Raw genomic sequence first — 16,785 nt, forward strand, 5'->3', positions numbered from 1 at the left:
CAAAGGGTGGCCTCACGATGCTCTGGATAACTTGAATGACCTAGATAACCCGACTTCAGAAGAAAATCACCTCAGCAGAGGATACCAGTGTGCCAGGAAGTGGAAGAGAACCATCCTTCTAGTAAAGTCATTATTTCATTGGAAGGTCATCACTTGCTTTGCTGCTGCACCTAGAAATGTTTTCAGTTTAGAACCATTCCTGGGTTTCAGGAAGAGACCTTGCCTCAGGCCTTGCCTGTCCTTCTGTGGGTCATCCCCCAGGACAAAGGAGTCCCCTTCCCTTCCTGGAGCCACCACTGATGTTCAGAGAAAAGTCATGTGGTGAGGGGCCCGTTGCTGTCGAGACTGACTAAGATTGGAGTAGAAAGTTTCCGATTTTAGTCACTATGAACTATTATCTCACTGACCTTATTTTATTATAATAAAATTTTAATCTTAAAAGAAAAAAAATCATCTGGACACCCTATACCTCATTTTACTGACTGCCTACTTTAAATTCCATGAATAGGATTTACCCACCCCCCAGTATAAACAAGATGTAAAAGCGATAATGCCTGGACTTTTGTCTGGAATCTTGCTTAAGGAGACCCTGCCCAAATCTGGAGGATAACTTGCTTCCTTTCCCTTCCTTTGCCTTCTCTTAAATCTTATCTAAATCCATGCATTTCTTCTTCAGATCTTTAGCCATAGTGAAGTGAAAGGGAGGCAAGACAGTTGACTCAACTGGTCATTTTAAATCTCACCTATTAAAAAGGTTTCCAGTCAAATCATGTAATGGGATGGCTGGGTGTGGGAAATAGGAGATTAAAGAAAACTTCCAGCCAGGCAACACTCTTTGTCACCTGCACAATGCAGATGGCAGGACAGTAGAGATCTCACTCACAACATGTGACTGTGGCTGGAGCCTTATAAAAGTGAGGGGACATGGAGTTACTAGCGGAGAGTCCTAGAGAAGCTCAGTGACAGGTTGGTTGCAGAGCTACAAACAAGTTGACAGGCATTTAGCTACAGATGTCAAACCAGGAAAGCACACATGAGACCGAAAACAGGGTTGGGACAAAACCTGGCCATTGTATTCTGGAGGTAAGCAGAGTTAGGTGAGGGATAGTGTGAGTAACAATGCACATGGGTAAAAGAAGAGGCCTGGCTATTAGGGAGAGACCTGGACACCTTTTCTTAAACTATACAACATACTAATTTCTTTTTCTTTCTTTCTTTTTTTTTTTTATTTTGCGTTCTGGGTCACACCGGCGATGCTCAGTGGTTATTCCTGGTGTGCTCGGAAGACCATATGGGATGCTAGGAATTGAACCTGGGTCAGCCGCATGCAAGGCAAATGCTCTATCTGCTGTGCTATCACTCCCGCTCCAACAATATGCTAATTTCTTAAGCATCTGAGTTTTGCACGCAAGTCTCTCCTACAATTCTCAAGAATTGTAGAGACCCTAGGTGGTCAAGGAAATTTCAGGCCAACACTTTGCTTTCAGACTGCTGAAAAACCAGAAGCTGAGAGTGCTCCTACTATGTCACTTTCTCCAGACCTGTCACTGAGTCTCTGCTTTGATTGGTCTTAGAGCAACAGTGACACTGAACCTTCGTGGTTAGTCACAATGAGAAAGCATAATAATGAGCTATCAACATTTTATCCTTAAAATGATAAAATTACATTTATCCTTAATAAAATTCATTCAAAAACCTTGTTTATTCTGTGAAATAATTTTAAATCACAATTAGAAAACATGGGCTTCACTGACCATATGTTGGTGCCATTGAATCCCAGTCAGTCACATGCAAGGTACACACCTTACCACTCCACTACTTCTCTGGCCCCAACAAACTAAAATTTTAATTTTCTAATACCCTTACATTATAAGACATGTCCCAAATGTGTGTGATTAAAAATCCACATGTGTCTGTGTCACATTAAGAAAACAAATGCCTGATGAAGGTGAGAATTAGATTTTCAGTATGCTTCAATTTGAAATTTTGAAAAATTTCAAATACATAAACCAATTATCACTATATAGATATTGCCAATATTCATTAATTGTGTTAATACATGAGATAGGACAAGACAATATTTCATTAGAAACATTTCTTTTTCTTTCTTTCTTTCTTTCTTTCTTTCTTTCTTTCTTTCTTTCTTCTGTTTTTCATTCTTTTCTTTTCTTTTTTTTCCTTAGGAGTAGGGTTACAACTATAGTGGTTAGGGCTTATTCCTATAAGCACAGGTTAGGGGTCTATGCTTATAGACACTTCTGGTAGCACTCAGGGGACGGTACATAGTGTTTGGATCGAACTGGGGTTGTTGGCATGCACGGCTAGTGCCAAAACAATTGAACTTTCTCTCCTATCCCTTATTACAAACATTTCTTACAAAGAACATTGTCCTTCATGGGAGCTCACCTCCCTGCCATGTTGCAACAAATTGCTTCTCATCCTGCCCTCCATTCATTCCTTTTCCTGTTATTTTCTCCAGGTTGGAGGGTCTTTATTCTCTTCCTGCCACCAGTGGACATTTTCTAGAACCATCCTAGTAAAAGATGCTCGACTCCAGTCCGAGTAGGAGTCGAGCATCTTCCACCCAGATCCTCCAAATCCCAGTAGGCGGGGGTCACACCCACCACCTGGCCCCCTGGCACCGTGTAATCCTATCAACGGCCAAGACTCAGAGACTATAAAATCCAGCTCCTGGAACCGCGCGGCCACATTCGCGGCTGCGCGACATCTTATCAGGACATCTTTTTATGACATCTTATTATCTCATTCCTACTTTGGACAAACTTGCAGGCTATCAAATGTAGCCTGCCCACAGGGCAGAGTCTGGCAAACTCCCCGTGGCATACCAAATATGCCAAATACCAGTAACAATGATGGGTCTCATTGTCCTAAAGAGCCTTGAATATAATCTCAGGGCTAGGATGAAAGAGACGTTACTGGGGCCTGCTCGAGGCAATCGACGAATAACAGGATGATGAAATGAAAATGATGAAATCCTAGTAAAAACTATTCTGAGAATCAAAATTACTTATTATGCACAGGATTAGGAAGCAGAGAAACAGAAACAAGATGAAAAAAATACTACTGAGAAATCTAGGTCCCAGAGTAGAGTTGCCTCAAACAGTAATAAATTTTCACTAAAAACAGCATTCTAAATTGCTTAAGTTTCTGGGTTTCCAGTCTACTTTTTTTGCTTTTTTGTGACCTGGAACCATGATCTCTCTCTCTCTCTCTCTCTCTCTCTCTCTCTCTCTCTCTCTCTCTCTCTCCTTTTTTAGATTTATTTTTCATAAAGAGCTTTGAGTTCATTGACCCTGTACTCAGTTACTGCTCACAGCAAGCATCTTTATACATATATACACACAGATATGCATATTGCCTTTTGTTTCTTTTTCAAATTTCAATACTTCCTTCCTTCCTTCCTTCCTTCCTTCCTTCCTTCCTTCCTTCCTTCCTTCCTTCCTCTCTCTCTCTCTCTCTCTCTCTCTCTCTCTCTCTCTCTCTCTCTTCTTTCTTTCTTTCTTTCTTGCTTTTTGGGGCTGGAGTGATAGCACAGTGGTAGGGTGTTTGCCTTGCACACAGCCAACCCGGCAGACCCTAGTTCAATTCCTCCACCTCTCTCATAGAGCCTGGCAAGCTACCGAGAGTATCTCACCTGCATGGCAAAGTCTGGCAAGCTACCGTGACGTACTTGATATGCCAAACATGGTAACAACAAGTCTCACAATGGAGCCTTTACTGGATCCATTCAAGCAAATCCATGAACAAAGGGAGGACAGTGCTACAGTGCTATAGTGCTTTTTGGTCACACTCGGCAATTCACAGGGATCATTCCTGGCTCATGCATTCAGGAATTGCCCCTAGCAGTGCTCGGGGGACCATATGGGATGCTGGGAATCGAACCTGGGTTACCGCATGCAAGGCAAACGCCCTACCTGCTGTGCTATTGCTCCAGCTCCTCGAAACTAAGTTTTATTCTTCATTTTTAGGGGGTATTTGGGTCACATTAGGCTGTGCTCAGGGCTTAACTCTGGCATTGTGCTCATGGATCAGACCTGGAGATCTCAGAAGACATTATGTGGTTCAGGGATCTAGGCTATGTTCTTGTGCAAGGCAAGGACTTCAACTGTTGTACTATCTTTTCTGTATTATTAGGCAGAACTTAAAAAAAATTAAAGAACCGTTATTTGCAAAATTATTAGGTGAATTTTAGATATAATATTCAGGACCAGTTCCATCACCAGTGTCAACTTCCCATCACCAGTGATCCCAGGTTCCCTCCTACTCTTGCTAGGCATGTTATAAAGTTTGGAAGTTTTAGCTAGGATCTCATGTTTACAATGTTGTTGAGTCTGATCTTTGGATATAATGCTACACTATTCCTCCATGCTCGAGCGGGCCCAGTAACGTCTCCATTGGAGACTTTGTTGTTACTGTGTCTGGCATATTGAATACTCTCGGTAGCTTGCCGGGCTCTCCGAGAGGGGCGGAGGAATCGAACTCGGGTCGGCCATTTTGGCCGCTTGTAAGGCGAATGCCCTACCACTGTGCTATCGCTCCAGCCGGGCTGGAGCGATAGCACAGCGGGTAGGGCGTTTGCCTTACAAGCGGCCAACATGGTCGACCCGAGTTCGATTTCTCCTCCCCTCTCGTATAGCCCGGCAAGCTACCGAGAGTATTCGATATGTCAGACACAGTAACAACAAAGTCTCCAATGGAGACGTTACTGGGCCCGCTCGAGCAAATCGACGATCAACGGGAGGGCCTTTACCTTTACCTTTACCTATTCCTCCATATTACCAGTGTACCTGAGGTCCCAGGGACCCGTTCTCCTATTATTTCACTTTCTCATCTTCTTCCTTCACACCTTGATTCATTTCCTTCTGTGTCCTTCTTCCTATTCTATAAGATCAAGGGTTATCTAAGAGCACCCCTTTAAAAATTTGCATTCTCTTGTCCAATTATTTTATATACCACAGATAAGTGAAATAATTCTGTTTGCTGAGACCATAGTTTCTAATGAAAATGTGTCGATCTTAAGCAATCAGTTTACAGTTGGATTTTGAGAATACTTAGAGTTGTGAATGACCAGTATTATAATTATTTAGATTAGTATAAAAAATTAACGGCTTTCTCTATCAAAATTTTTTTAACTTGGCATGCTCTACTTTGCAAGCAAATTTTTTAAAAAAATAACATTGAAGACTCACAAACATTTTTATTGTCTAAATTGTATACATATCTCAGACCAATTTTTCCGTTCCTATTTTATCCCTGCAACTTACTCTACACACTCTTATTCACACAATATTGAAAGGTTACGAAGTTGGGAAAACCATATCAACACATTTTTAAGGATTTTATCCAGATCATATTTTCCTTTTGTGATAAATTAATTAAAATATAACATAAAAGAAATACATATCCTTGTAGTCATTCTGCATTTTGATATTAATATTCTAATATTTATTTGGGAATTGCTTATTTATATTTCTAAATGCTATTTATTTTATATAAAAGTTTTCCAAGGTCACCACACACATGTATGTTATACCTTATGAATTGATTAGTATGATATACTTTACTGTCCACTGTCCTCCCACTGTTCATCGATTTGCTCGAGCGGGCCCAGTAACATCTCCATTGGAGACTTTGTTGTTACTGTGTTTGGCATATCGAATACATCACGGGGAGCTTGCCAGGCTCTGCCGTGTGGGCAAGATACTCTTGGTAGCTTGTTGGGCTCTCTGAGAGAGGTGGAAGAATCGAACTCAGGTCGGTCATGTTGGCTGCATGCAAGGCAAACACCCTACCGCTGTGCTATCGATTTAAGCATAATATAAATACAAAATTGTAACTCTATAAAATTGAAAATAGGTGAGTGGAGTCAAGAAATTTAGTAGTATACCTCTAGTTATATCTGTTACTGAAAAAGTCTGAATGCATGGATTATGAATAAGTTAGAGCTATGTCTAAAGGACTACTAACTAGATGCTGAATACTCTCCAACAAACAGAACTACTTAATGACATGCTCTTCTGGGCATAGAAGAATCAAGAGTATCTCTTGGCTTCTTTCTACTATTCCCTGGTATGCTGCTCCCAAGAATGCCCTGGCTGCCATTTTCACCTGGGGAGTCGCCAGGGGAAAGACCAGCTGCTCAGATTTAGTGTTATTCAGCTATGACTCTCCCATCCAATTCTGGCACCTTTCCCCATTTTTTTCAACACTCGTAGGATTTCAAGTATATATGCCCTGCTCCTATCTTTCATCAGATACCACCTTGGTTTATCCTCTATTTTGTTGCCATCTGCTTGGGGACATAGAAGATCATAATAAGACTCCTACTTATTGAGTGCCTGGTATGCACTAAGTATTTACATATGTAATTTCAATTTTATACAATCTTGAGAAGTATTAGAACCATTTTTATTGTTCTGGATAGTAACATACTTGAAACAATCAAAATTTCCCCCAAAAAACTCTCTTTAAGGTTATCTGTGATGGATTTACTTGTGAATTTTTCTTCTTTGGAAGATACTTCTCCTTCCTTGGAAACATGTCAGTATTGTCTTTGATTGACTCCCCACTTGCCATAACAACTCTCCCTGGAGAGCTGCTCTCCTATTCTCATTCCATGCTGGTGTCCTGAATTTCCCACAGAGAGTTGGCCCTTACATTGAATTTCCTGGCTTCTTGTCTGTTAGATTCTACTGATATCTTAAAATATCTGATTAGTACTTAATAGTATTGGCAGGTTAGAATCATATTTTAAAAAGGGAAGTATACTTAAGTACTAAGCTTTTTGGATTCAGTCATGGAGATCACATATTTTTCCCATGTTATACAGAGAAACTGGACAATGAAATGACCACCTGTTAGCTGCTAATGATGTTCACATGCCTTAAAAAAAGAGTCATTTTGGCTTTATCTTCTACAATCTTGGCGACAAAACTTGTGGGAACATCAAGGGCACAGGAAGCCAAAGGCAGCAAACTGACAATAAAGTTTGTGCTTAGACTACTAATAAGGAAGGAGATTCTGTGAATCTCTAATTTAACATAATTGTTTAATCTCAGGAGGGTGACATAAAACCAAATTCATCTCTTAAAAATCTAAAACAGCACTAGGGAAGAACTATTGATAGAGCACATGTTTTGCATGTATGAGTTCTTGGATTTGATTCTGATCACACACACACACACACACACACACACACACACACACACAGACACGGACACAGACACAGGCACGCACTTTATTAAAAGCCACCACTAAGAGAAGAAAAGTAAAAACTGGAATAAATATTTATGACAAATGCACATAATAAGAAATTGAATTATAACATAAGCATGCATTTATGTATGTCAGTTTATACCTAAGTTTTGATGTTCAGTTGTGGGACAGAGATAGACAGTGTACTTGTTACTTTAAACATGTTTAAATCAACAAATATAAAATATACAATCATTATTTTCCATCCAGAGTCTAATTTCATTGTGTAAATTATTTGAGTAGGAGACCAATTGTTATGTTTTTTGAATGGATACAAAAGCACAAATATTGAATGAATTGAGATCAGTGTAATAATGATTATTAACCATATCCTCTATTGCAAAAAAAAAGACCCTAAAAGTCTTAAAACTATAAATATCTATCCAAATAAGAAAGAAGAATTTTCTAAAATTAGAGCTAGCATGAAAGATTATATTACCTTTCACTTAACAATGAAAACAAAATCCAAATAAAACATCTGTTCTCAATTCCTTTGCTAATGATTTTGGGTCTCTGTATATTTACTGATTTCTATGAACCTATTTTTAAATATAATATTTATATTCAATTCCAATGTTGATAGTAAGTTCACTTAATGTGACCTGTGATGTAATGGTTAAAAGCAGAGATTTTTAAATCAGATTGCTAAGGTTAGAAAGTGTAACTTGTCATTGTATAGGTTGATTCAATTCACTGTGCCTCAGTTTCCTAATCTATAAATAGAGTTATAACAGTATCTGTCCATTAAGCTAATGGGAGGATTAAGTAATTCAATATAAATTATTTAGAGCAACACCTGTGAAAAATAGGTGATGCATATTTGCTAGTTATTATTTTAAGTTGCAAAGTTAAAGGTGGATATGAGTTCATTATTTGATTAGTAGCATATGGAAAGAAGTAGATTAAATCTCATATCTATTTGTCTTTAGGGAGGACTGAAATAAAGGTAAAGTTACAAATCATCGTTTTTCTCAATGGAGAACAAAATCTACAAACTTGTATTCTACCTACAAAAATTCTTTCCCCAACTCTCCCCCATCATACTAACTCTCCCTGTTTTCCTAACTTTCTCCTAAGACAGTTCAAGTCATCTTTGTTGAACAGAAATCTATTTTCTCCTTGGTTTCTGGCTTTTAGAAGCATGGGAAGATCTCCTAGAAACCAACAATTATCTTCGAGATTATAGATGTAATAATTATTGCCACAACAGTCCTTTTATATGTACTACGAAATGTCTATAAAATCAACACTGGTTATATATTCATACATATGCATCAATATATACGTGTGTATATGTGCACACACACATACATATATATGTCTGATTCCATATGAAGTAAAAGGGTAGTATTCAGGAATTTATTGGAAATGTTTATCTGATATGATACCAAACAGTACCATTATATGAAAAAATATATTTTTTTAATTTTTAAAAGATTTGCTTTTTGGGGGGACCATACCCAATGGTGCTCAGAACTTGGGCCTCAATCCCTGCATTCAGGTATCACTCCTGCCAGAGCTTGGTGAACCATATTGAGTGATGGAAATCGAATCCAGGTTGGTTATATGCAGGCCAGTATCCCTATTCACTGTACTATATCTCTGGTCTCAGGAAAAAAATCCTTTTAAGTGGAATTGCTAATCCACAAACAATTTAATTGCAAAACACCATGTGATTCAAGGCATCATTTTGGGCTTGAGCTATAGCACAGTGGGTAGGGCGTTTGCCTTGCTTGAGGCCAACCGGGTTCAATTCCCAAAATCCCATATGGTGCCCCAAGCACCGCCAGGAGTAATTCCTGAGTGCAGAGCCAGGAGTAACCCCTGAGCATTGCGAGGTGTGACTGAAAAAGCAAAAAAAAAAAAAAAACAACAACCCTGATCATTTTAAATTCCTACTTTTGTTAGCACAATTGACTAAATATGTATCTAGAAACTTTGAAATTATGGTATATTTGAGTATGACCTATTTTTATAAAGGGTGCGTCTCCTCTAAGATGTCATGCTATTTATAGATTTTTAGGCTTCTAATAACTCACCCTTTGAAGACATATTATCAATACATTAATAATATTTATTTTTTAAAGAAAGTATACATGTGTTTTATATATATATACAGTTTTTCCCTAATGCATATAGACATATGGCATATAGTCATCTAGCTCAGTATTTCTTATATGGTCCCCAGTGGGCTCAAGAATTTTCCAAGGGACCACATATCAAAATTGCATCAATGGGTGTTCATAGCACAAGACTAAGGACCGCTTGGCAGGGGTGAGAATGGGTGTAGGAAGAAAACAAGAACAAATTGGGGCCATGATTACAAAAAAAAATTAAGAAACACTGGTCTAACATATGAATTTATGTATGTATGTAGATGTTCTCTTAGTCATCTTAATTTGCTGGTTCCTCCTAAAATTTCAAAATCTAAGGCTTAATCACATCTTGCACCTTTTGTCATAAGAAAATAACATTAAAATATGGTTCAGAAGATTAGGGGTAACAAGAAAGATGACTTGGGTGGCATGAGGGATATTGTAATTTTTGAGACATGGGGAATTTATTTTTCTATGATTACACATATATTGTTCTTTCAAGAGTTTGAGAATCAAATAAAGTCCATGAGAAATATGTAACATGTTAATACAATATCAAGATCATTATATAACTGGAAAACCTGGTTCTTTATAATTCAACTTTTTTAACACATTAGAATATTTATTATATTAGAACTAAATGTGACCATAGAGATGATCTACTTTGCATATCACATTTCTGAATATTTCTGGTGGTCTGAAATTGTGGGGAGTGGAGAAACTGCGGAGAGCTCTTTGGTGTAAGTTAGGCCAACTGTGGTGGTCACTCATATCTCGTAATGTATGAAAGTAAAATAGCATACCAAGATTTGGAGAGGCTTGACATTTCCCACTTTCAAAATCAATCACCAATCTGAACGCCACGGCTATTACTCAGAGATTCAGGGGTTTGCTGTAAGCAGAGCCCATGACCTCGGAACAATTATTTTCTCAAAAGGCATTACCAACAATGACGTGAGCAAAGCTCTCAGGCTGCCCTCCAGTGCATGAATTCCAGGCCAGGAAATGGCTGCGAATCTTCCATGAGTAGTATGAGTTTGGCTCAAATCTCATTTCAATGCATTTATATTTCATAAGCACTGCATTTAGAAAAAGTTATGAAGAGCAAGTAAAAACAAATACTTACTTAAAGATTTTCTGTGCTCTGGTTTCTGTTCTTTTATACCACTATCACAGTGATTTAGCAATTCAGTACTAGAGGATCTCTGGATTTTGAATAATTTCAGGCTTCTTGATAGATTACTTGGATCTTTTGGCTGGAAATAACAAATAATTAGACTGAATAATTTTACAAGAAAGGATTCAATAAATAGATTTGTGATCGATTTTGATGTCAAATTGAAGGGAGAGCTTGATAAAAGATACGTATTTTGAGAGAGGTATCTATCATCTGTACTTAACTCAGTATTCAAATTTAATAGCAATGCTTATATATATCTCTATTTATCTATATCTATCTATCTATCTATCTATCTATCTATCTATCTATCTATCATCTATCTCTATAAATATCTAAGTTATTAATCTTAAAATGTGAATATTACTGTTATTCTCTGTATTCTCCATACTTTCTAGACATGGAGACAGATGCCAAAAGAGATAAGCAATTTGTCTAAGACCACACAGCTAGTAAATAAGAGAGTAAGGATTCAAACTCAGACAGTCTGGTTCCAGAGTCATCACTCTTAGTGCTACTAAGAACATGTGTGTGTGTGTGTGTGTGTGTGTGTGTGTGCGCGCGCGGGCTCTGTGTGTGTGTGTGTGTGTGTGTATATACGTGTGAGTGGGTGGGCGGCATAATAAAATAGCAGATTATGTTCACTAGATAACAGTAAAAGCATAGAAAAATGGCCTGTTTTCCTTGTCTACTCTTTTAAAAAAACTTCAAGACAATTCTTTCCTCCAAATTTTTCAAATATTTGAGTTATCATAATTTGTGTCGCATGTAAAATAACAAATTAAAACAAGTTACTTTAAATCATTTGAATAAAAACATTCAATATATAATTTAGGATCATTCTATAGAGATCTAGATACATGATTTTATGAGAACACGTTAGCTGGGAGGGCAATATTAAACAGTATAAAAGGTTATTGTTTACTGATATAACAGTATAAACCTAAATACATTGATTTTTGTTTTTAAAAAGAACATACATTATAGAGTATACAAACATAAAAGTGTTAAAATTTGGTAGTTATAAAATGCAAATATGATTTTTAACAGATTCCATTCACAAATAAATGTCATATTTTGTAGGAAAAAAAGACAGTAATTTTGAAAGAAAAAACAAGTGAAATTTAATTCTACAAAACCTGTCCAATGAAAAGGTTTTGGTATATTTTACGTAAGCTTAAAATAACTTAATATCTTTCAGTTCATAGGATCCTTTTTGGTGTGCAATATATGCCTAAAACGTAAGATTTTTAGATGAGTATATTTTAATTGGTAAAGTAAGAGCCAACACAAATACATACCAATCTGTCAATTGCATTTTTGATTGCATGAAACCAATCCAATATGATGAAGTCGATATCTGACTGTAAAAGAAACTCACTTCCTGATATTGTTGTGATCTGATGAAAAAAAAAAAAGACTGGTAAGAAAACCATATGAAACAGATTTCTTATATATGTACTATAGCTTTTTAAACACACTTGAAAACACACACTTTAATACATTGAAATGTTTTCTTGTATTCTAGTAATTGTCTTTCTGGGAACTGAGCAACTAGGATCATTTTGAACTGCTCTCTATAAACTGTTTTTTTCTGTCATAACAAATGGATTATTGTTTTAATAATAGAATGATTAACTCTTAAGTCAGAGTAGGGCTAAAGCTGAATTACTCCACTAAAGGAGAAGCAAGCCAGGAAGTTCAGAATAATGCAGACAGTACCCACTTAAATCAGAATCTCAGAAAAATGCATGTGGCTGTGTCAGAATTCATTCTGTACTTTTGGCTCTTTCCTGTTTGTCTTTTTCAAATCTAATAGTAATTCTATATTTGATTTTCTTTTATGGAGGGTTTTAAAACATTATTTACTAAGGACACTGAAGGAGACTTTTCTAAAAGTTCATTCAAATAAATAACATTGAACTTTTCCTGCTTTTGTATCATAAAGATCTATAGAAAGTTATAAAGGATCAATTTCTCTAACAAAGGAACTAATTAGAATGAAAGCTTATTTATATATCTGAACCTCTCATGAGAGTATTTATCAAAAGAACATTCCTGACCCAGATTCTCAGAACTGTTAAGTAGATGGGAACAGTTAACATCTACATGTGTGCCTTTTCGTTACTGTGGATCTTTTTCTCTCCAGAACGTGAGAGAAAGATGTCACCCTAAGAACCAGTGATACTCTTGAATTCAAATATGAGTGTTACTTAGAAGGTAATTTGATTACAGTGGATATGGACACATGTTTTGTACTAGATATCTATCTGGACTGTGAAGATGTTCTCTTTGTATTGTTGACTTCTTGTTTCAACTAAAAGAGGGATATTTCCTGACTACATTTGCACATCAAGTAATACTTTAGAGCATTGGAGGATTGATATATCAAATAGCCAATCAGAAGCAAGTAAACTTTCTCAAGCTTATTTGCTTTAAAAAGAAGTCACACGGTAAAATGTGACACAGATTTGAAATCACAGAACAGCCTTTAAGATGTCTTTAGAATCACTTCATTAAATGATGGAACTCAAAATATTCTGAATATTTCAATGATTTTTTAAACAGGAACATTAATAATAATGCTGGAATTTTAAAGAAATATTCAAATATACACATACATCTATCTTCATTTGTCATTTATTATTAGAAAAAATATTTAGAGATGCAATACCACTCAATTTTACAATGCAAATATATGTAAGTGACAAGTATCCCAGCTATGCTACTGTAAGAGCTACCCAAAGTATAGAAAATTAAGAAAACTGAATGGTTAAAAGAATAAAAGGAATTTAATTACTCATACTGGAATTTGACTGATTACCAGGGGCAATCACTCTTTTTCAAAGTAATGTCGCACACAAGATAATCACTCTTTTTAAAAGTAAAATCTCACACAAGATTGGGATGGCTCAAAATAGTTTCAAAATAATCCTGTTTTATATTTCCAGTTAAAGACAGTAACGTTGATGCTTGCCTAATTATCTGGGAATGCTTGCAATGTTCTTTACTTAAAAGAAGTTCCAAATATTTACTTTGTAAAGTGTTGCCACAGAAATAATAGTCCAAAAATATAAGGTTACTTCTAACTATCTCATCAAAATCAGTGATGTCCTTGACCTCTACCTTCATTCTAATCTACATTTAAATATTTTGATTATGATTGTATTATATAATGTCACAATTTGTGAACATACACAAAGAAAAATGAATTAACACAAACAGAATGTATAATCTCTCAGCTATTATAAACTATTATGAAAATTATAAAAAGAAACAGCATTTTAAAGTATAAGAAATAAACATAATTAGATTTATTATATTCTGAGGGTTTCTAAAAAAGCCCACATAGCTCACTTTTCAGTTTAGTAAATTCAAACAGTGATAAAATATAAGTACTTCCATTTGCATTTTTGGTGCAAGCTCTGCAAGCAAAAGAGATATTTTACTTTTAATGCAACCAAAAGCAAAATGAATTTTGTAAGTTTTTGGCTAAATATATGGCTGCATTAATCGTAGATAATCAGTGATTTATGAATTCATTTTGGAAGGCTGGATCAAGTAAACTGTAAGAATGCAATTCATTCAAAACATACTGAGAGATACAGTTCAAATTCCTTCCTCTGTCTTCCCACTAATCTTTTGAGTTAGTAAGGCAGTCTGGAGAAGTCTGCTACTGCTCTCTACAGTTTAAATGCATCCACTTCTTAATTACAGTCAGTAATTGACTTTGTTCTGCTCCATTCCAGTCACTCACAGAAAGGCGGTTTCAGAATCTGACTGGTAAAGCCCATTTAATTTAGGTTTCTCAATCTACTTGTTTATATCACCTCTTTGGATTTTCTGATAAATAATTTCTTGAATAAGATGTGCACTTTAAGCAACAGAATTTTCTACATTTAGTGCAAAAAACATCAGTTAAAAATGTTACATCAGTAAAAAAAATGTTAGCTTTGATCAAAAATTTTGATTTAACAATGCAACATTCTAAAGGAAATGGGAAATAATAAAAGAAACAAATAGCTGGACATTAAGCTTTGTTAATATATTCTTTCTATATTATGTTTTGCCCAAGTGACAGATGCTGGGATGCAGTGGATGAAGGATGAAGTTCAAGAAAAGATGTTTCGTTAAAACAAGAACTACTTGTCTCCATTTTGTTGAAAACACTAGACAAATGTTTCTTGGAACATTTGACAAATGTTTCTTAAAATGTTTCTCCTCTCCACCAAGTCTTTTTTCCCAAGGGCTTTATCCTGGCACAAAGGCAATCTTAATGAAATTAAAACTAGAGTCTACAACAATGAGATTTCTTTCCATTTGACTTTTGGACCACACCCAGTGGTACTCAAAAGCCACTCCTGTCTCTGTGTTCAGGGATCACTCATGCGTGCTTACAGGCCCATGCAGAACCAGGATCAAATTTTGGCCTTCTACATGCAAAGCACGCACTCCAACCTGTTCTACTATCTCTCTGGCCCAAAATTTATATTTTGAATTACTTCTCCTAAAAACATTCATCTCATATTTTTTTCACACTAAATAAGGTTTTGTCTGAATTCTTACTGGTAATTTATGTTTAGCAAGTCATATAAATGTATTCAATGAAAAACCCAAATAAATGCATTGTTTGGGTATTAATTTAACAATAATTTTCCCTTGGTCTAGGAATCACATACTTTAACCTTGCTGTGTACTTTTCTGATGGTAGAAGCATGTATGATCTAGCTTAAAACTCTGTTGATACTATATGAAGAGAGAAGAAATTTATATTTTTAATTTAATTCAAAGTGAAGTTCTGTTTTATAAACTTAAGATACCTTAAAAGAATATTTGTAAGTAGTATTTATGTTTATTTATTACATAAATATAGTATATAAACATGCAGTGCTTAAAGTTACTCCTGACTTTGTGCTCAAGAGCCACTCTGGTGCTGCTTGGGGAGCATAGGTAGTGCTCAAGAGGAACCAGAGCCAGCCACATTAAAGACAAGTGACTAAATCCCTGTATTAGCTTTCTAGCCCCTAAATATTGTCTTTTTCAATATCCTCAATGAAATAGCATACTTATCAGTGCCTTCTGGATAGGTTTTAATTTAAATTAGAAATTTATACATAAGTTGACCTTTAAACTATGAAAGGTTTTAATACTTTGGCTTACCAGAATAGAAACAAAAACTTAATAAAGTCAGCATACATTTTTTCTAATTACACGGATAGTTGAATTCATTGTGGAGGTTTTAAAAAGATAAAAAATAATATTGAAACTATTCATAGATCTACAGAGCAAACATTGTCAATTATTTTATTATGTAGTTATTGCCAGTCTTTGATAAATAATAACCAAATGAATATGAGAATGATCAATGAATAACTTCATGTTATACAGAGATACACCATCAGTGAAGCATATTTAATGATGAAACATTATCAGCTACTTCTATTTCATTTGACCTCAAATGCATGCTGGGAGGTTATCAAAGGTACAAGTGATAATGAGTGACATGTTTTCCCCACTTTGATAGTTGTGCCCTTGAAATTGTAGAATAAATCCCATAAATAATTCTTTGTTCAGAAGACTGAGAGGAGTCTGAGCATTCCCCTAATCATCAACAAGAACTGATTAAGCATCCATGAAGTGTAGGGCACATTGCTTAATGAGAGGGATACAGAACCCCCCATTCTCAAGAGCTCACAATATGTTTAGATAAAAAGGACATATGCATATAAAGATAAATAACAATGGAAAATGACTTATATCAAGTCCCAATGTGAGTGGCACAAACAATGCATAAGTCAAGATTGAAGAGGGGGGAGTAATTACTGCAAAGACATTTACATCATAGAATTATGCACAAATTGTTGGTCATAATATGTTATTTTTTTAAAGGTTGATTGTATCAGAACTTTAGTATATTAAGAATATGAACACTACCACTTGGTATGCAAAGTGATATCAGCTTTAATGATCTCAAAGCACATAATAAACATTTCTCAGATGCAGCTTTTCTCCACTATCATAAAGTAATTTTGCAAATGAAGAAAATGAAGCAAATGAGGAAAATGAGAATGCCATTCTATCAAATTGGCATCATTTTAAATGATAGAATTAACAGATTACAAAGATCTTGATTTCTAGTTCACTAGTCCCCGGCAATATTACATACAAAGAGTGTGTATATGTGGAGAAGTCCAAGATGATTGATTCCATTTGTGAAATTTGGAATATACTCCTTAG

At 35.7% G+C, this 16,785-nt stretch overlaps 1 protein-coding gene across 1 annotated transcript in view; it reads right to left on the bottom strand.

The window, feature by feature from the left end:
* ARHGAP15 (Rho GTPase activating protein 15) overlaps positions 1-16,785 on the bottom strand; it is a 759,615-nt gene that overhangs the window by 370,557 nt on the left and 372,273 nt on the right. Inside the window, exons 7-8 of the mRNA XM_056117651.1 lie at positions 11,850-11,948; positions 10,498-10,627 (exon numbers count right to left, since the gene is read on the bottom strand). Of these exons, the coding sequence (XP_055973626.1) occupies positions 10,498-10,627; positions 11,850-11,948 (229 nt within the window). The remainder of the gene's footprint in view (positions 1-10,497; positions 10,628-11,849; positions 11,949-16,785) is intronic.

Source organism: Sorex fumeus, unplaced genomic scaffold, assembly GCF_029834395.1.
Source record: "Sorex fumeus unplaced genomic scaffold, SorFum_2.1 ptg000035l, whole genome shotgun sequence".
Lineage (NCBI taxonomy): Eukaryota > Metazoa > Chordata > Mammalia > Eulipotyphla > Soricidae > Sorex > Sorex fumeus.